The sequence below is a fragment of the Tenrec ecaudatus genome, chromosome 7 (genome assembly GCF_050624435.1).
Source record: "Tenrec ecaudatus isolate mTenEca1 chromosome 7, mTenEca1.hap1, whole genome shotgun sequence".
NCBI classification, from domain to species: Eukaryota; Metazoa; Chordata; class Mammalia; order Afrosoricida; family Tenrecidae; genus Tenrec; species Tenrec ecaudatus.
The window spans coordinates 50,193,258-50,215,197 of record NC_134536.1 but is presented as its reverse complement, the minus strand read 5'-3'; the positions used below and the strand labels follow the sequence as shown (position 1 = coordinate 50,215,197).

General features: G+C 40.8%; 1 protein-coding gene across 5 annotated transcripts in view; it reads right to left on the bottom strand.

Moving 5' to 3' along the window:
- TBC1D32 (TBC1 domain family member 32) overlaps positions 1-21,940 on the bottom strand; it is a 279,831-nt gene that overhangs the window by 37,112 nt on the left and 220,779 nt on the right. For 4 of the 5 annotated variants that reach the window (XM_075554617.1, XM_075554615.1, XM_075554616.1 and 1 more), the window contains one exon: positions 16,612-16,695. In XM_075554617.1, coding sequence (XP_075410732.1) covers positions 16,612-16,695 — 84 coding nt within the window. Of the gene's footprint in view, positions 1-12,618; positions 12,739-13,937; positions 13,997-16,611; positions 16,696-21,940 lie in introns of those variants that run through there. The other variant, XM_075554618.1, reaches the window with a different exon arrangement.

The window sequence follows — 21,940 nt, the reverse complement described above, 5'->3', positions numbered from 1 at the left end:
AGTTCTTGCAGGGGTCTCCAGGTGATTTCTCCAGCTCCAGAGGTCTGGTTGCATCAGGGTAGGTCCATGTGGCTTCTCCAGCTCCCAGGGCATGGTGCCATGGGTCTTGTCAGTAGAGGGCCTCCCAGAGAGTTAATAGAGAGTGAGCGTCTCCCAATTCCAAGGAGGACATTCAGGAATTCCCAGAACTCTCAGGAGAAGGCCCACACAGAGGCCTCATTGACTGTGATCCAAATGACAGACTAGACTTCACCGCTTCACTCTTAATCCTCAAATTGACAAACCATTATATAACTTTCAGACTCCCTCATTATTTTCCGTCTTTTCTAGGTCATCAAATCACTGCCATTTCCTGCTCCTCTTCATTTGTGGAAACAAAAAGAAGTTACACAGAGCAAGATCAGATGTGTGGGCAAGAGAAGCATGATGCTTTTTACCAAAACCTGGTGCATTGAGATGGCTGCCTGAGCAGGTGCATTGTCGTGGTGGAAAATCCAGTTCCTATTCTGCAACAAATCAGGTCTGTTTTGTCTCACACTTTATGCTATCTTTTCAGAAACTCTAAATAGAAAGCTTGATTAACAGACTGACTGGTGGAACAAACTCCAGAAAACCAAATGAGCATTGTGGATCTTTGATTTCACTTGAAGCATTTGGGGAGTGAGGTGATCATGGCATCTTCCAGGGGCCTGATTGATGTTTGTTTCGGGGTTGTAAGAATAGCATCATGTCCGTCACCAGTATCACCCTTGGGGGGAACAATGTCTGGGTCGCTTCAGGGCTGTTCTTTCAAAGCAAGCATGTTTCCAGTCGATGCTCTTCTTCCTGGTCAGTCAGAACCTGAAGCACAAACTTCCCAGCAACCTTCTGATTCCCAAATTTTCCATTAAAACTCATTGAACAGAGCCCCAAGACAGTGCACATAACTTCCCTATCTCTTCAAATATCTGTCATCAGGCTTTGAGCACAAGTGCATGGATTTGGGCCACATTTTTGTCCATTTGGGAAGTCCATGGATGTCCAGAATGAGGTTTGTCATCAATGGACATTTCCCCTTTTGTGACAGAAGAAAATCACTCGTACACTTGAGTTTTTCCCATAGCACTGTCCTTGTAGGCTATGTTCAACCTCACAACAGTTTCTGTGGCATTTTTCCCAAGCAAGAAACAAAATTTTATAGCTGCATAGTGTTCTCTTAAATTAGTCATTTAAAAAAAACTTTTAGAAGGGGGTTGGAGTGAAACTGCTTTCACAAAAAAATTCACTGTGACCACAGAGAACCTTCTCAGGAGGCACCACTGGGCGCACTAACTCAGAGTGAGTTACGCTCTGCTCCCCTGGAGGGAAAAACATGTACTATGAAAAGAGCTATTTCCCGGTTTTGTTTTTAAATTTAAATCATTTTTATAGGGGACCCTAATAGATATATAACAATACACAAATTAATTATATCAAGCAAACTTGTACATTTGTTGCCATCATCATTTTCAAAACATAACTTTCCAGTTTGGGAGGGTACCCCTCGTATACACATTTATACACAATATTTTAAACAACAGATATGTATCAGCATTTTGTTCATTCCTTCCTAATACGCACCCCTAAAGCTTTAGGAAGGAGTCAGCATTCTACTTGGACTGCATAGGAGTGTATGCGGGTGAAATGAGGGAGTTCTGCCCTAAACAAATTGTCTTGGTAAAGGAGGGATTGGAATCATCCAACAAAAGCAGAAAAGGGGTTGTACTGAGGGCGGCAGGAGGTTCCGATTTTGAATTAGTTCTTGGGAAAATTGGTTGACCAAGCTGACAGTGAATACTGACTGAGTTGAAATTCAGTTGTTGCCTGGTGAATCTGCAGTGCATGTGAACACATGCATGCATACACACACACACACAAACATGCACACACAAAATTAAGAATATTGTTCAAAATCTCATAGTTATTTGGACCAAAAGATAGGTTTGGAAGAACTTCTAGCACCATTTTCCCTATTATACCATGGTGCCACCTCATACTATCAGCATAATCTATTCACTTGTGGAGTCCTTTATTCCATTTAATAAGTTATCTCTGGTATAATTATGTGCTTAAGTGTGGAGCAATGTTCTAGAAGCAATGGGGAATGAAAGATACATCACATACCATGCCCCAAAGGAACTTATCATGTCCTGTTAGCGATAGACTGTGTTTAAAGATAGCTGATAAAGGTGATTTTTAACGTCCTAAGTAGTAAAGATAAAGTGCTGTGTGAATTTGGAAGTGTGAGAGATTATTTCCAGCTGGGTAAGAAAAATGTAAATTTGAACTGAATCTTAGAATATACAGGTAAGGGGAACGAACAACTGAAATATGGGTAAAGGGAGACAGCTGACAGTGTAAAATATGAAAATAAAAATAATTTATAAATTATCAAGGGGTCATGAGGGTGGGAGGATGAGGGGGGGGGGAAGAGGAGCTGAGGGAGACAAAGGGCATTTATAGAGGTCTAGATAAAGACATGCACATATGCAAATATATTTATATATGAGGATGGGGAAATAGACCTATGTGCCTATATTTATAACTTTAGTATTAAGGTAGCAGAAGGACATTGGGCTTCAAGTACTCAAGTACTCCCTCAATGAAAGAATACTTTCTTCTATTAAATTGGCATTCTATGATGCTCACCTTCCCAACACAACCGCTGAAGACAAAACGGGTGAATAAGCAAATGTGGTGAAGAAAGCTGATGGTGCCAGGCAGCCTGTGTGATCATTTGGCGCCGAATGGGTGAGTTATCAGGCATCAAAGAACAAAAAAAAATGTATCATCTGGTGTACACCTCCATGATATGGTCGCTGAAGACAAATGGGTGCATAAGCAAATGTGGCGAAGAAAGCTGATGGTGCCAGGCAGCCTGTGTGATCATTTGGTGCCGAATGGGTGAGTTATCAGGCATCAAAGAACAAAAAAAAATGTATCATCTGGTGTACACCTCCATGATATGGTCGCTGAAGACAAATGGGTGCATAAGCAAATGTGGCGAAGAAAGCTGATGGTGCCCGGCTATCAAAAGGTATTGCGTCTGGGGTCTTAAAGGCTTGAAGGTAAACAAGTGGCCATCTAGCTCAGAAGCAACAAAGCCCACATGGAAGAAGCACACCAGCCTGTGTGACACGAGATGTCGAAGGGATCAGGTATAAGACATCATCAGAACAAAAAAATCTTACCATAGTGAATGAGGGGGCGTGCAGAGTGGAGACCCAAAGCCCATTTGTGGGCCACTGGAGATCCCCTTGAAGAGGGGTCTAGAGGAGGAGATGAGCCAGTCAAGGTGCGATGTAGCAACAATGAAAAATACAACTTTCCTCTAGTTCCTAAATGCTTCCTCTACCCCCGCCCCACTATCATGATCCAAATTCTACCTTGAAAGTCTGTACACTGGTGCAGATAGGAGCCGGAGGCACAGAGAATCCAAGGCAGATGATACCTTCACGACCAGGGGTGTGAGTGGCAATACTGGGAGGGTAGAGGGTGAGTGGGTTGGAAAGAGGAGGGAACCAATTACATGGATCTACATGTGATCTCCTCCCTGAGGGATTGACAACAGAAAAGTGGGTGAAGGGAGATGTCAGACAGGGCAAGATATGACAAAATAATAATTTATAAATTATCAAGAGCTCATGAGGGAGTGGGGAGTTGGAGGGAGGGGAAAAACGAGGACCTGATGCCAGGGGCTTAAGTGGAGAGCAAATGCTTTGAGAATGATGAAGGCAATGAATGCACAGATGTACTTTACACAATTGATGTATGTATGGATTGTGATAAGAGTTGTATGAGCCCCTAATAAAATGATTAAAAATAAAGAAAAAGATAGATGATAGATAGATAGATAAAAACCCATTTGGTTTAAAAAAAGAAAAAGAGGAGCTGATATCAAGGGTTCAAGTGGAAAGAAAATGTTTTTGGAAATAATGATGGCAACCTATGTACAAATGTGTTTGATACAATTGATGTATGGATTGTTATAAGAGCTGTTAAGAGCCCCCAATAAAATGATTTATTAAAAAAAGACAGGTAGAGCTTGGATCTGTAGAGATAAGGAAAATCACAAAAGTTAAATAAACTTAGGTTAGCAGCATTTTTGGTTTGGTCAAAAGACGGATGCCCTGATAGTGCTATCAGTAAGTGCGGGGCTGCCAACCACACCTGCCAGCGGTGTTGCTCCATCAGCTGCTCCTGGGACTCTAGGGGAGGTGCAGCCCCTGTCGGCTTTACAGCTTCAGACTCCCTATGGAGAACCGCTCCACGTGGTAACTGACTCCATGGCAGTGGGCTTGGGTTTTTCAGTCATCAAACGTCTATTCCTCAGACTGACAATCATTAGTTAAAGTAACCAAACTGTCTGCCTGGGTATGTGCTGGTGGGACTGACAGTCCCAGGCATCTCTCACAATCCTGGTCAAGCTGTGACTATTGGTCCTCCTACTTAGAATGGGAATTTTCTTTACAAAACATAAATAAACCCAAACATGCTCTGTTAATTCATTGATACACTACCTCTGAATTGTACTTACATGAACTTGCTATGTTTGGGCTAAGTGATAGCAACTAAGCTATGGTTCCTGTACCTTAGACTTCCGAGGGCTCGGAGGAAAAGAACACCTTTTCGCTACTTCGGAAACCCTCATTCGCTAACAGCAGGTTAGGCAAGAGGCTAATGCGATGCCTTCTCCATATTTTCAAGCTGAAGAGACGACGAAGTACCCACCATCACTCCCACACGTCCTCATAAATCCAAGGCCTGTGAGGTACTTGAAGAAATAGCTGAATTCAATACACAGAGGCCGAGAAAGAGGCAGGTTGCTAAGGAGAGCGCTGCCCACTCATACAAATCATCAGTCAGCCTTGCTTTCTCCTTAGACAAAGAGAAAGTTTGATTCCAGTTTCTGTCAACTGGGTCCTAAAATCATGTACCATAAATTATTTTTCTACAGAATTCTGCTCACTTTTTAAGGCAACCATTATCATCAATGTAGTAGTTATATTATTCTAGTTTTATAAACAGCATTTAATAAAGCCATTAAGTTTAATGCAGGTTTCCCAGTGTCTTAACATAATATAAACCATAAACCAAACCCATGGATATAGAGTCTACTCACAGAACCCAGAAGACAGAATGGAACTGCTCTTAGGGTTTCCAAGGCGATACATCTTTATGGGAACAAAAAAATTCACCATTCTTCTGAGAGAGGTTGGTGCGTTTGAACTGCTGACCTTAAGGTGAACAGCCGAATGTGAGATCAACTGCACCATAAGAGCTCCTTCCAACACCACATACTCAAACCCACTGTCATAAAGTTATTTCCAATTCAGATAGGGTTTCTGAGGCTGTAAAATTTTGGGTAGCAGAGAAGTTAAACAATGTTCACAGCCATCAAATCGATTCTAGCTCTAGAGTTTCTGAGGTTGTAAATGCTTACAGCAGCTGATAGCTTCACGTTTCTCCTGTGGAGCAGCTGCTGAGTTTGAACCACTGATCTTGCAGTTAGCTGAGCAAGGCTTACCTGACAGTGCCACCAGGGCTCTTTCAATCCACACAATCAGGCTAAATTCATGTGAAAATGACCTGGAAGCTCATTTTGGTTCCATAACTGAATCTGTTCCTTGGGCATCCTATATTTTATGTTTGTTAGTATCTTAGTTTTCCAATTTCATATAATGCAATACCACAATTGTATAACATTTGTTATGTTGACTGATTTTGAAATTTTGACATAGCATCAAAAAAATAAACATGAAAAATTCTGACTCTATAAATTCCTATAGCCATGGAAACATTGCCTACGGTTGGCTACTAGGTTGGGGGGATAAGCACAATGGCAACAGTTCCCAGCTGATGTAATATGATGACAAGATGTGATTTTTTTAAACCCTACTAATGAATAATTTTAAGTAAGATTACATGGTTATGCTTCCTTAGAAATCTGGTAAATGTAAGTTCAATTATTAAGCAGAGTGGATAACATTTATCTTCACATTATTATCAGTGAGCTTTCAGCAATACTAAGGTTTTCCTTCTGAAAAAGGACAATGGATTGTTATTTTAACAATAGGGGAGGTGGGTGCAATGAGCGGAGAGCAGGCCCATGACAAGCGTCTCAGTAGCACGGAGGAGGAGATACTGTTGGCTTCGGTCAGAAGAGGACACAGAAGTTCACATCAACATAGGTGGAATAAAATTAGGGAGCAAGGTCAGAGGAGTTTCCCAAGGAGGGGGTGTCATGGAGCCCTTCCCCAGTGGGCGACCTGTGTAATTTGAGATGAGTCCTTCAATTTTTCTAGGGTTATAGTGAGGTACTAATTAAAAGTGTATTAATCAGTTTTTTTTAGAATGAAAATTGACTTTACACATTCTGAACAGATAATGGTTCCCAACTCTGGCTGCATATCAAAGTCCTCTGAGAAATGTTGTAGAAGTAAAAATACATAGACTTTTCCAGATTGTTGAATCAGATTGCTGGGTGGGGAATATGCAGTCATTTGCATTTTAAACGAGTCAAAATCAAACAATGACACCTAACAACTACAGCTTCTGTACTAACGTTGAGACTCACAAACAAAAGAATAAAAAGTTCTGATCCATGTTGCACCTTGAATGGACTTTTAAAACATGAGACCGTGTGAAATTAACCCAACTCCTGCCATTGCGTTGATGCAGCACATGGTGACCCGAGAGGGCTTTCGTGGCTGTAGATTTGGACAACGACAGTTAGCCTCAGCTTTCTTCCATGAAGCCAATGATGGCTTTGAACTGCTGATCTTGTCCAACCCTTACCTGAGAGCATTGCCAGGACTTCTTAAGTTAGTTCTTGACAAAGGGCCAAATCAAATGCTGCACGATTTCACAAATATGAACGTGTTGGGCTGCATCTGGTAAGGTCAGCAGTTTGACCCCACCGGTTCCTCCATGGGGGGACAGAGCTTTTGACTCCCATGGAGATTTCACTCCCACCCAGGCAGCTCCACGCAGTCCTCCAGGGTGGCCATAAGTTGGCATTGACCCCGTGGCAGTGGTTTTTTTTTTCTTTTTGACAAAGGCAAGTAGAGAGAGAGTAACATTTCATAGAGATGACGGTGAGCAGAAGGGAGAACTGGTGAAAGAGAGAAATCATTGTTTAGGTAGCACTGAGTTTTTGTTTATGAAGTAGAAAAATTGGCAATGGATATGGTTAATGCTTGCCCATGTTACATCAAGCAATGTATCTGGTTTTATTTTTATTTAATTGTATACATGAAAAAAATGTCAAATTGTAAATGTGTGTTCTCTTCATTCTTATAACAATTAAAAAGAGAAATAAATAGAATTTAAATGTATTTACATTTGGAATTGATCTCCCACCCTACACATTTCACTTTAATAGAATCACCATTTTTATGACCAAAAAGAAGTTTACAAGATTATAGACAAAATAAGCTTCAAACAAGTTTTTAAAAGTGATGTAAGTAGATGTAACCCGTTTTGGTATATGTAAAATCCTCCATGAGAGAGAGAGAGAGAGAGAGAGAGAGATAGATAGATAGATAGATAGATAGATAGATAGATAGATCGAGAGAGAGAGATATTAAAATATATAGTTTCTTCTTTTTTTTAGGTATTTTCTTTCTTTTTTAATCATTTTATTTGGGGGCTCTTACCACTCTTGTTACAATCCATACATCAATTGCATTCAACATATCAGTAAATATATCCCATTGTTCTTTTCTAGACATTTACTTTCCATTGAGCCCTTGGAATCAGCTAATGTAAAGTTTCTAAAAGCAGACATGGAGTCAAGAAATAGTTTAGGAGTATATCCTGAAGGAGAGGCTTTAATTTTTAAACTTTATTTATATACAATACGAAAATTTGGCAAATACAATGGGTTGGGGAAGAGTGACACAACGTTAAAAAGAGCTATCTATAGATGATACTTATGTGGTACTTCTATGGCTGGTCACCAGTCCTATGTGGAAACTAGGTGCCAGGATGAGTGGATACAAAATAAGCAAACCTACAGTCATGGGATCTATTCAGCCTCATAGAGATTAAATAGGGCTTCTGAACCCATAAATTTATGTAGAAGCACACATAAATCTCTATGCTAGCAGCCCGACATTTAGCCCTCTGTTGGTATCCTTGAATACTAGTAAACTACACTTCCGGCCACTGAGGCGATGCTGACTCCCAGTGGCCTCAGAGCAGATCAGAACTAGCCCACGGAGTTTCCCAGGCTTTAACTCTTTAAGGAGGGGAGTCCTGCCTTCTCCAGAGAGTGGCAGGAGCTTTCCAACTGCTGACCTTGGGGCTAGCAGCTGGACCTCTAACCCCTGGGGTGCTACCAGGGCTTGGAGACTAATAGGGGGGTAAAAAATTCCGAGCAGAGAAGTAGATGAATGAATGAATGAATGAATGAATAGAAATCCAATAAAATGGCAACAAGGTAACTAGAAGAAATGTGGAGAAGCCAATAGACAGAGACTGAAAAGACTTTCTTTATATTGAAATCAAATAACACGTGGAAGATATAAAGCCCCCTTCCTGCAGCCACTGTGAAAAGCATAATCCAATAAGTTGTTGAAAAAAGATTCAACCAAACAAGGACACTGCAACACGATACTTATACCTTAACAACACTTAATTCAATCCAAGCTAACGTTCTCTCAGTGTTACCGAGTTGATTCTGACTCACACTGACCCTCTAGCCTAAGGTAGAACCACCGCAGTGGGTTTCAGACACTGAAACTCTTTACAGGAGGAGGAAGACTCGTCTTTCTCCCATGTTGTGGCTGAAGATTTCTCACTGCTGACCAATGTGTAACTCACTATATCACTGGGGCTTCGCTAAGATAACATTAATATATTACATTATTAAAGATTTATATAATAGTTATTATATTTCAATGATAAATATAATAGTTGCAGAACAAAGCGAGTGGAAATTTTCTTTCGCATGGACGGTGTGCACTGGTATTGCATTCTGTTCTATTTTTGGTTTCCAAAGCTAGCAGAGACAGTAGCAGCAGAAGAAATTAAATCTCTTCTGCCTGGCACTTGGCTAATGGTGTGGAAACAAATAAATTTTCAAGAGTAAAGAATTTCTCCACTGGAGGACAAGTCCATGGCTGGAGAAGCAGCTACGGCTTGGCTGCTTACTGACTCCCCTCTGAAGTCGCGCTGCGTCTGTGGGAAGTCAGCCCCCAGAGAAGCCAGGATGGCTTTCTCTGTCCTACCTGCCCCCAAGTCAGTGTGTAAGTTTTGTTACTTCTTTCAATGCGATTGCATTTCTCCATTTTATTCAATTCTGACATAAAACTCAATATCCTGTGAGCAAACTATTATAAGAATCTCAATCTCGTTTTGGTAGGTATAATCGGGGCTATTTGGGAAGAATTCATATATCTATATATAAAGTTCTCCTTAAAGCAAGGATGATACTTTGAGCACTAAGGTGTCTGACCCAAGCCGTGATATTTCCAGTTGCTTCATACGCATGTGAAAGCTGGAAACTGAATCAGGAAGGCTGAAGAAGAATCGACACATTTCAATGGGCGAGCTGGGAAAGGACATTGAAACGTGCCATGGACTGCTAAAAGGACACACAGATCTGGCTTGGAAGAAGTATGGCCAGATGGCTCCTCAGAGGCAAGGATGGGAAGACTATGTCTTCCATACTTTGAACACACCGTGCTTGGTAAAGCAGGGGAGCAGTGGAATGGATGGCCCTCAAGGCGAAGGGTGACACCGTGGCCACCACAATGGGCTCAAGCTCCGGAACAGTGTGAGCGACCGGACCAGGCACGGTGCTTGCGCTGTTGCGCACGGGGTCACTAGGGGCTGGAACTGACTGGACATCCGGCACCTACCAACAGCCTCAGACCTTTGAAGAAGGTCCCCTGTGCCTCTCCTTCTGTTTCTTTCCCTCTAATTTTCCCAGCACGTGGGCCCCTCCTCCCGCTCTGTTCATACTTCCTGCTCTTATCTTCCATGATGGGACCAGGCCACGCCGATCACGTTTTCCCTTGGCACGTGTAACAGCACTCCTCGTGCGACAAGAACCCAGGACATACTGAGGAGTCACACGAAAAACACCCGTGTATTCCATTGCTACTTCATTTCCACCTCATTATATACTGCGATGTACTCCATCCACCATTCCAGGCATATACTCTATTCTTCTCTCTGCTGTATTTTCTACGTTGCTGTCAGTGTGAGCTGCCGGTGAGTTGGTTCAAACTCACGGTGACTCCAATTGTAAGTCAACTATTCAGCGGCTGGCTCTGGGTCTTCTTCGTTATCACTGGAGTGCTTGAGCCCACAGCCGCCATCATTGTGTACTTAGAATGCCTTTTTCCTAGGAGGCTCATCTTCTGGCACGATCTTGGAAAATATGCTATTAGGATCTATTCAGGGTTTTCATTGGATACTTTTGGAGAGCAGATCCCCTTTGTTCCTAGTCTGCCTTCATATGGAAATGCACCTGAAGCCTTTCCACCACGGTGACCTGCTCTTACTTGAAAAGCAGTGTTGCGGCTTCCAGTATTGGAGCAGCACATAAGCTACCACTGTATCACAGTATGAAAGCCTAAGAGATAGGTGAACATACAGCCCCCGCATACTGAGCACTGTGACTTATAACCATAATCTATACATGCAAGGTATGCACAAAGAAGTATAAAATATATTGAAGCATATCCACACACAAATATAAAAGAACACAATCATATTTTAATAGCCAAATAATTATGAGAAGATGTAAAATTTTCTAACATTTTCCCAACCTTTTGATTAACTAGCATGGTGAAGGAAAAAAAAGAGATAAAATTAACATATCTACTCCCCTGATAGGGCTACTTAATTTATCATTTCAAAGAAGCAATTACAGTAGAGGAAAAAAATCTCCAACTTGTTCCAGGGAATTGGGCTGACAAAAAGTTAACATCTGTTAAGATTTGGAAAGATACCTGTATGGATTTACAAACTGCAAATGTGCAGAGCTTAATCTGTTTGTTCTTCCCTTCTTTCTTTAAGGGGATAAACAGCCAAACTAATTTGATTTTTCCAGATTTGCAAATTGTATAATGGCTTGAAATCCTGAGGAAACTAACAGCAGATGGATGATTGTGTTATTCTAATTTCAGCTACCTTAGGGTATAGAAAGCTGTCATTTTTAAAAGGACAATCAATTTCTCATTTCAAGAAACATGAAAAAACATTGACTGTATCTACCCAGCATTTGCTTGGAAACATCTTTTATACCAAAACATGGCTTTTGTTTATTTAAAGTAAATTTAGAGAAATTTTATAATAGCAAATCATTATTCCACCAGCCAAAGAGATAAATGATAAAAAATGAAGATGCTCTTGGGAGGAAAACAATATCAGCAATAAGATCAACATATCACAATAATACATATTAATAAATCAATAGGGAGCTGCTTTACTTCCTTATGTGCTCGTAACACTCCAGCGAATAGCTGCTCAGCCGCAGCCTTTAAGGAATTTAAATTCACATTTAGGGTCTGTCTGCGCAGTTAACATGCTCAATAAAGTCATCATCTGAGACCTTGCTCGGCACAATTTGGAAATGTAACGGGGGCACTAAATGTTGGTTTGATTGAGGCTTGAAGCAATGCACTAGCATGACTCTACCCTTTTATGCATGCTGTCCACAGAAAGTGTGACCAATCAGAACAATGTTCCAAAGAATGGTGTAGAACTTAAAGATGAGTATACTTAAGGCTAAAAATACCTACCTACTGTGGACATGCAAATCTCCTTAATTATTACTTCTCATTCATTCACTCTCTGTCTTACATACTTAATCATTATATCCTATGTGTTTTGCAGATGCATTTTTGTGTTCATTCATAGATTTATAGTTTTCTTCACAAATGTTTTTCTTCAAAGTTTTCTTCTAACTTCTCTGTTTTCCTCCTAGGTCCCTGAGTCCTCATTTTAAAGGGGATTAGAACTGAATGATACAAATTATATGAGGTGCTTCAGCACAATACCTGACTGACAGGAGATTAGCCATAGATAGCCATTCCTTACCTAGCTTTTGCATGATGCAATCTCGTGTTTTCACATTCTCCTAATATTCGTATTCCTTATCAACATTTACATTAGATGGCACTATGTACAAATAACTGACATGTGTTCCTGTGTTAACTTATATCAAAATACTCTGAATGGTGTCAGAAATCTAGCTGTGAGAACAGTGATGCTCTGTATGACAGTATGCATATCTAATTCAATAAACACACATAAAATGCATTCAAGTTCAATGGAGTTTGAAACCTAGTGGAACAATTTAAATGTGTCTTATAAGATATTATAAATACCAAAAATACAGTCCAATCAAATACAACAGATGTAGAAGGGTGAAGCTCCTCTGCTTCAAAGTAGGAGGGAAGGTGTCGTTCCAGCTAGAACGTCACGCTTGTGTTGCATGCTAACATGTGGTGTCACTGGGGAGAAAGACTCCATTCAGAATAAAAAACAGTAGAAGCAAAGGTTCTATGTGTTGGTTTTCAGTAAATGCTTGCGCAGTGATATAAAAGAAAAGAAGCTAAAAGACACGTTGTGTCAGATTGGAAGCATACATGTTTTCCCTTAGTTCTTTGTATGAAAATATGACTTACATGCTATATACCTTGAATAGATGTCACGCATTTGTCTGATGGCTCCTTCAGTAAATGGCAAACTCATGACACCACCCTGGGAAGAGGGGGGTTACTTGGCATTATCTTTTGCTGTAACGCAGTGGGCCCGCACCACTTTCATCCCTCCGTGTTCCCTGCCCCCTACCTATCAGATAGCTGCCCTGTGACAGATTTCAGTTGTGCATTACAATTTATCTTTTCCACAGTGACCAAAGGAATCTTCCTCATCTAAGATGAATCAAACGAAGCTTCTGCTCTGAACTCTAAAATGGCTTACTCTATTGTCTATTAAATTAAGAATAAACTCCTCAGTACAGTAAATAAAGGCCTCCTCCCTTATTTTTTTAATTTGAAAACATTGAGACTGTTATTCTAAGTGTACGATATATAGTTATGGGTAAGAAACGACCTTATAGAACTTAAATCACATGACCAGTTAGACATTAAGTCAGAGTATGGCAAGGCTGTAATATGTCAGAATATGAGGTGGTGATGAAATGTGCTGTTGGCTTTATATAGCACACTGATGATTTAGTAATTTGTATTTCCAGCCCGCAGTTTTACCCTTAATATAGATTCATATATACGGCATCTACAAACTATTTTTAGATAAACATCTAACTAGTATGTAAACTATATGTGAGTGAGCCCTAACCTACCCCTCAAACCTATCCTTCCCCATTCTCATCCATTTCATTACATGGCAATTATATCCATTTAGCTCAGCGGTTCTCAACCTGTGGGTCATAACCCCTTTGAGGGTCCAAGGACCCTTTCAGAGGGGTCGCCTGATTCATAACAGTAGCAAAATGACAGTGATGAAGTATCAACGAAAATAATGTTTATGGTTGGGGGTCACCAGCACACGAGGAACTGTGTGAAAGGGTCGCGGGTTAGGAAGGTTGAGAACCACTGATCTCGCTGCTCAGGCCAATCGCTTAGCGTGTCCTTTGATTCCTCTCCTTTTCTGATCCCCGTAATTCAGTCTGTTGCCCAATTCTGTTTGCTCTTTCTTCAAAGTGTATCTTGAATACAAGCACTTCTCACGTGCTCCACTGCGGACTCCCTCATCTAAACCATCACCCCTTTCATCCGGATGGTTGCAAGAGTCTAACTCATCTTCTTCTTGCTTTATCTTTGCCCTCCCTTAGGTCTTATTTAACCGGAGAATCCTACTGATCTTTTAAAATTGTAAATCAAAGCATATCACCCCTATGTTCCTAACCCTACAATGACTTTGAAAACCCTTCTCACCAAGTCAATGACAGCAAGATTTTTGTCCCCTTCTTTTGCTCGATGCCATGTTCCAGTGCCTAGAAAAGCAGTCCATTTTAAAACCAAAAACAAACTCACGGCCATTGAGTCGGTTGACTTGCGGGACCCTTACAGGACTGCCCTGTGGGTTTCCAAGACTGCAACTCTTTATGGGAGTAGAACGCTTCATCTTTCTCCTGCAGAGCAGCTGGTGGTTTGAAACTGTCTGACATTGTGTTAACAGCTGAACATATAAGCCACCATGCAACCAGAATGCCTGATCAGTAGGTAGAGTAGGTAAATAATATATATTTGTTGAATAAGTGAATGACTATGTAGATGGAGGCAGTGTTGAAAACAGTCCAGTGTTCCTAAAAATATATGTGAAAACTAGAGAGAAAGAATGATGCCAGAGAGAAAGGAGGGGACAATGGGGTAATTTCAGGACAGACATTGGGCACCAGGCCAAGAAGCTTAGATATTATGCAGTTGTTAATGGTGATCTTATGCGTAGGAGGTGACTGGATCAGAGCAGTCTCACCCTCATTGCCACTGGGTCATTTCTAACTTACAGTGAGTGACTTTATAAGACAAGGTAAAACTGCCCGCTGTGACTTTCTGAGACTTTCACTCTTAATAGGAGTTGACACACTCATCTTTATCCCAGCAGGGAGTAGCTGGTGGATATGAACCATTGACCGAGTCATTAGTGTACAGCCCTCTACAGCTCTTGAGAAATCTTAGAGAGGAGTTGGTGGTGGACTGATCTTACACAATAAAGAGTAGAGATGGATATATAGGATTCAGTGATCAGGAGTAAACTGTTGACTCAAGTAAGTCATAGCTGCTCCTGCATTTCTACCTGGGAATAGATGGTATCTGATTGCACTGCCTTTTCAGACAGACAGACATTGACGGAGGAGAGCATGTATCAATATGGTAAGATTTACTGAGGTCCCATTTGGACAATTTGAGTTTGGGAGGTTCTGTTGGGAGGTGATGTTTATTAGGTGGTTTTTTTTTAAGGTAAATAAAATCACATGGTTTATTTTAACCTCTGTTATCACACTAAGCTAATTTCTCTGTAGAAAGCCACTTGTTGGCACTAGGCCAATATGTCTTCATTGTGTTAAGTGAGCATCTCCTTTTTCCACAAAAGGAGATATGTAAGTGGGGTATGTGTAACCCCAACACAAGATTTCTATAGAGGCTTCTACAATCTCAATGTCTGTGAGTGCAGGGCCTCTGTTGGAAGCATTCTCCAAAGCATTCTCTGGCAGAGGCTTGCTGCACAGAGGGCACCGGGAGAGTTGGGCCACCGATGAATCTCTTGTTGGTGCTGAGCAGTCTCTTCTCCAGAAAACACCACTGCTCACGCATCCTTATAGGTGCCTTTGGATGGGCATAGGGAGTAATCTCCAAGCTAAGAGTGAGATAGAAGTCGTTCCTTTTCCGGTCACGGGAGAGATGGGTGTCACGGACTAGTGGGATCTCCTGCGTGTGATGCTGGTCTGTGTTCCCAGGAGAGGAAGCACGGGCTGCTGTACAAGTTCAAGCTGATGGGGTTGGGCGGGCGGGGGGTGTTCTATGGCCTTTCCCTGACTTTTCACCTGCACACACACTGCCAGCAATCTGAAAGGGGATTTTCCAATCACCCTTCCTTATGCTCGATGGTTCATTCAGCTGCCCGCGCCCTGCTGTACACCGTATTCCCGTGGTGGCTCCCTCTGCCTGGCCACGCACTCTCCATTTCCCACCAATGTCATCTTCATCTTCTAATTTGCTGGAGACACGGCGCTTCTCAAACCCATGCACATTGGACTTGATTGAGATGCTACTCCACGCCATCCTGACCTACTTCAGGAAGACATCGAGGGTGCATTCCCTGTGGGGCGCATAGCTGTCACCGTTACATTCATGTTGATGCTTGTTTAACCTCAGCTCCTCTTGGTAGTACACATGGAGATGGGAGACAAGAGAGCAGGAGAGAGATGTTTACTTGTTGTTGTTGTTGTTGTTGTTGCTAACTGCCATAGAGTCAACCCTTGGCCCATGGGAACTCATACACAAAAGAATGAAATGCTTCCTGGTCCTGGGACAGTCCCAAGATCAGTTGTGGATCATACCTTTGTAAGTCAGAGGACTTTTAATGGCTGGTTTGTCAAAGTAGATCATCAAAGTGTTCTTTGGCTTCTATTTACAGACAAGGGGTAGCTGTACTAGAAATACACTGACCAGGTATTGAACCAGGGTCTCCTGCATGGAAGCTGAAAATTCTGCCAATGAGGCACCCACCAATACCATCTTGTGGAGATTGAAGTTTACAGTAGATAACTGGCAGACATTCGGAAGTCATGAATACATGGGAACAGATAAAATAGTGTGGGAAGGTAAAATTAGTAGGGTTATTATACGCAATCTGAATTCCTTAGGCTTCTTAGCCGGCAGAATTAAAAACCAACAGACACACAAAATTCAAGGAAAAGTCAGTGTTGTGTGAAACTCAAGCACAGCAGGGAGAAGAGACTGGTATCGGCAACAAAGGTAACGCCACATGAGAGCCTTAAAAGTGAGGATAAAATTGTGCATATTTACAATGTAATTACACACTCTTTGAAAAAAATGACTTATTTGGCCATTGACTTCTGAAAATACAAAATTACTTAAAAGGTACCTGAATATTCCACTGATGGGAAGTAGCATTCAGATGAAGTTTCAGAAAGATGAAACACATATTTCTCAAGTAATTCGGCCAAAGCTGTGACAAACAGAATCAGGATATAAATAGTCAAGAATAATGCTTAATACTAAATTCACACATCACAGATCAGAAGACAAGTTATCTGAACTTCTTCACAGTTACACTCGATGGGGGTCCAATTCAAAACACACAACATTTTGGTATGCATAATGACACTTCAGATTTAAATTAAATTTTAATAGCTTCGCTGAGAACCTGTTCAATGTAAAACTGAATCATCTATTATCTTTAGATCCTCTCAGGATTACTTTGGAATTTGCTAAATGATTTACATCAAAAAGACAATTATCACTAATTAGACTGTACTATCTTACTATCATTGTTCACTCATACAAAGCGGAAGGAATGTAGGCTCCAACATCAGGATCATCGCTATAGCTCATGCCCTTTTCAAAGCGAGTGCATCTGACAGGCGTCATGTGCTCCAACTGATGGTAGCTATTCAAGGACGCCAGATCAAAAGTCAACCTGGCCTTATAGCATAGAAGTGACCAGATTATCTTCTTTTCAGGTTGGTTTGTTAATGCCCTTTAGATAACACTGTTTTTGACCTCTCATACTCCCAGAATGGATATTACCAGGTGGGTTATAATTAATATGCAATATAAAAGTCATTTTTCTTTTTTTCTTGCAATTGAATATTGTACTACATGCAAATAGGCTTTAGATGTTTTTGAACACTATGAAATCCATTAGTGATTTTTATAAACATGCCATACCAATAGCTTTGCACACATTGATGACTTCAGTTGTGATATTTCTCTCTAGTTAATGAATTTAATGCTACGTTTTTGGGTACTCACTGACAAGGAGGCTTGGGTACCAGAAGCATACCATCCTCAGTCTACCCTGGAGTTCTAAAGGAGCCCATCTCCATCATGAATCCTTCCTTGTTCTCCAATGCTGGAAGAAACAATGTTTCCTAATCTGAGGAAAACCTTAGCACTGTAGCCTGCCCTAGACCAGGAGGTTAGTAGGTTTGTACAGGCAAGAACTAGGAGGCCGCTTGGGCTGGTCAGGGCCTATGCTTGGGCCATTTGAGTTTCTCACTATGCAAATGCCCTGGTGTGGGTGTGAGAGCCAAGGGCACAGAGGGGCCCAAAGACCCTTGTTCAAATGATGTGAGGCAGACTGCCTGTGAGCCCCATAGAGGCTGAGCAGTGCACATCCATACCTACCCATCCTGCCACGGAACCATGGAACCTGGGAAAATGCTGGTAACAGCACCCCCTGTTGTTGAACCAGCCTATGCAGCCCATGCAGCCTCTCTTTCTCAAATCTCTGGCAGAATGTACCTACAGTGTAGTTCAGTTATTAGGAACTCTATCACTCTCATGTCTGTGTTGGAACTGTCCCAAAACAAATGAACACTCTCGCATGGTTATTTTGTGATTACCAAAGTACTGCCAAGTTCTATCCATGACTTCTAGACCATGGCTTATACCTATATTATATAAATAATATAAAAAGAAATGTTAAAAAAATAAGAGATAGGGTGAATAGGACAAAATGCACTTCTGGAAATATCATGAGACATGCCTAGTGGGCATAGGTATGCATGCCTGTAGTAATACAGGCATGTACAACAACCTAAAATTATTAACATAGCTTTGTCATTTCCATCCACTATTTGTGCATTATTTACAGGGCCATACTCTGAGAAATACACAGTGTATCTGTAGAGTGACTGCTCGGTTTATATGCCTAAGGAGTAAACTTTATTCCTCTTGTAAAACTGCACCCAATGATATTTAGGATATTAACTATGATCTATGTGAACTGAATCATTTGAGGTAGATGCTATAATCATGGAACAATGTTAACATTTGCTAGCTGAACCCATGACTCCAATTTCATTAACACATCCCTCTAGCCAACGATAAGTGTAGCAGAACTGCATAATTAAGACAGGGGCTGTTTATCTCAGCGTGATCAACAGCCTAATTCATTCCCAATTGACTGACTATTCCATCATCTACAATTCTAGGATATTAACTCACATCATGAGAGACTTTTCAACTTTAAAAATAAACTATCTCTAGGGTGCTCACCCACTGTCATTGAGACGGGGTCAAACTGACCCTGGGGGCTCTGAGATGGTAAATCTTTATGGGGGGGAGAGCGTGCTTCTTTCTCCCACAGAGCAGCTGTGGTTTGGGAGCTGCGATCTTGCAGTTCCAATGCATAACCCGGTACACCCAGAAATTAAAATAAACAAGACCGGCTTGTCTCAGGTGGGAGGTTTTCTTTTAAGTGAAAAAGCCTAGAGTTCCAATAAAGGATGTTAAATGATAGGACATTTCCCTTCTGTCATCACCTCTGTCGGCACAGCGGAGGCTCTTTGGGCTGCAGTCCTCAAGGTTACGGGTTCCTCTGGAGCAAGACAGGCTCTCGACTCCCATGAACTGTTACAGCCCCCAAAACTCAAAGAAGGCAGTTCCACCCTGCCAGAAAGGAGCGCTAAGAGTCATCACTGATGCGACAGCAGTGAGTTTGAATTGGGTTTTATTCTTTCCAATGGGACTACAACATTAATGGATTTGAAAACCAACATTTATAGTGTTTACATACTAATATAGGAACATGAGTTTTCTGCTATGAGAAAAGCAGAAGGCAGGTTGTGTTGAAATCCCTGGGAAGAATTTTTAGTTACTCCTATTACCTTACCATCTTAACAAAAGCTGGGAGTTGTTCTGTAGTTTGTTGTTTGTCATGTTAGCGTTTATCTCAGATGTGTTATGTCATTCAGGTCACTCTCTTGAATTTGTGTTTTATGTTTTCTGGTATATGAAACCCAGAATTGACGAACCTATAGGGACCGCAAGTAGAACATGTGTTTCTGGGAGGGGGCGGGGTTACAGTGATTGGGGGTGGGGGTGGGGGGCGGGGGTAAAAGGGAGATGATCTCAAGGAGTCCAGGAAGGAAAGAATGTTTGGAAACTGACAGTGGCAGCAATCGTACAACACTGCGTGACGTGACTGAACTATGGAATGATAAGATATATGTATTGACTCCTAACTTTAAAAAATAAAATAAATTTTAAAAATTAGGAAGTTCAAAGTTTTTGAAACTTCAAAATATCTCCTCTATTCATTTTTTAAAACTCACTTTTAAAAGATTTTACTAATGTTAACATGTTGAGTAATATTCATATTGAATAATTTCTAGTGTGCTACTTCGTATTTTGGTTTCAAATGTTCCCTCTGCTGTTGACCTGTCTACTGAGGTTTTTATTTGGGCTACACAATTTTTTAGTTCTAGAGTTTCCTTTTTGGTGTTCTTTATACCTCCTGTTACTTTTCTGACACGTTTCATTTTAAAATTCGTTTCAAGCAAGTTCGCAATTTTAAAGCATGTTTTATGATAGTTGCTTTAGCCCCGTGTGAGATCATTCTTCGTTATCTCAGTATTGGCATCTATTATCTTTACTCTTTGAGATTATGGTGTTCCTGGTTCTATCTATGAATGATTTTAAATTAAAATGTGGACATTAAAGATAGTGCTCCAGAGTGTATCTAAATATTCAGCCTCAGCTGCCTCAGCAGAGTTTGGGAAGAAATGTCTCATTCTTGTCAGGGGGCTGGAAGTCCAGATTCCTTCCTTGGATGCTACTGACAGTTGGGAAGAGGGCTTCTTTGTACTGCTGAGTAATTGTGGGATTCCTGGCTCTGCATTACTTTCCTCCTAAGAGCATCTTTCAGAGGAGGAACAGAAATACCACATTCCTGCTCTCCTGGCTTTCACTCATGGGTGGCCTAATTTCTATTGGATGAAGGGGGAAGTCTTAACTCTCTACTCAACTCACTGCTACTGAGTTGTTTCTGACTCACAGTGACCCTCATCTTTATGTCCTTGAGTGGCTGCTGGTTGCAAGCTCCTGATGGTGTGGTTAGCAGTCCGATGCATAACCATGATGCTACCCGCATGTCCTAACCTCTCCACTCTGCCTCCTCTGACGCTCGCTCAGAGAGACTTTAAAGGTAACATGATTGGGGATTGGAAATTAAAAATGGACTGGGTGCTGTTATCTTTTAAAATATTATCAGATTACGAAGTTCAACATTAACTACTGATGATGAAGTACTAGGAAGCTTAAATCCTAACGGCACAGCAATACTTTTCTATAATTACTATTATTGTTGTTATCTCTTATACTTTTTGAAGCACTTCTATGTATTTTCAATATAATGTGATATAAACTGATTTATTATTGATGGTAAATATTACACAGAATGCCAATAGCAGAAGCACAACTTTCTCCAGAATAATTTATTAGTCAATTTTACCTTGAATTTATCTAGTTAAGTTTACTAATTAATTCATTAGTATTCATTAGAAGCATTCATATCAATGACACACTACTTCCTGATTTTTGTCTGGAGTTCACAACACTAACGCTCATGCCCTGTCCTTGCCCCAAATGCACACACACATAGTGTGTACACATATGTGCACACCCACATTTCTACCAAAACTTTGTGTCTAATTTCAAAGGGTTCACATATTCTTTGAAGCCACCCACAAACTCAAGTTAAGTGTTCTTTACAAAAGTAAAAAGTAGAATATTTTTATAAAATTATTATAAAATTACTTTTTTTCCATTGAGGGCTATCTCTTTGGTATACATTTTTATTTTTTTAATACTTGCATTTTGCCTTATTTTATTATCTATGATAATTTCTTATGTTCTTATGTTAAATTACATTGTTAAACTATATAGTGTTAAATAATATTGCTCTCACAAGCAGTAGTATATTGTTAGATATTTGCTTATTTGAAATTTTGCGTCCAAAAAGATCAGTGAACTGTCAAATTTTAGCATAAGCAGGCAAAAGTATTTTAGTACAAAGTATTATTAGAAGGAATCCTTTCCCTAGTATTTCAATCTTTAGCAATGTGTTCATTTCCTAGCACTCCCACATCAGACCATTAACTAGGCACCTTCTTACATCTTTCTCCCACTGAGCAATTGATGGGAGCAGCTGACTCCAGCCATCAGGGCTCCGCATCATTTACTAGAACCCCAAGTTTCTGTTTTAAAATTCACACAAGCGATTCCTCCTTCGTGGGCAATGGCTCTTCAAGGCTGTGTAGTAAGCAGAGAGGCTTGGGCTACATCACTCTCTTTCTAGATCTGTTTCCAACCATGACTAGACAGTAAAATTATATCTATACAGCTTGGCCAAGAAGTGTCACAAGCTGCTCTGCAGGCTTGCATTTGTTTCCTTCTTCAATATGACA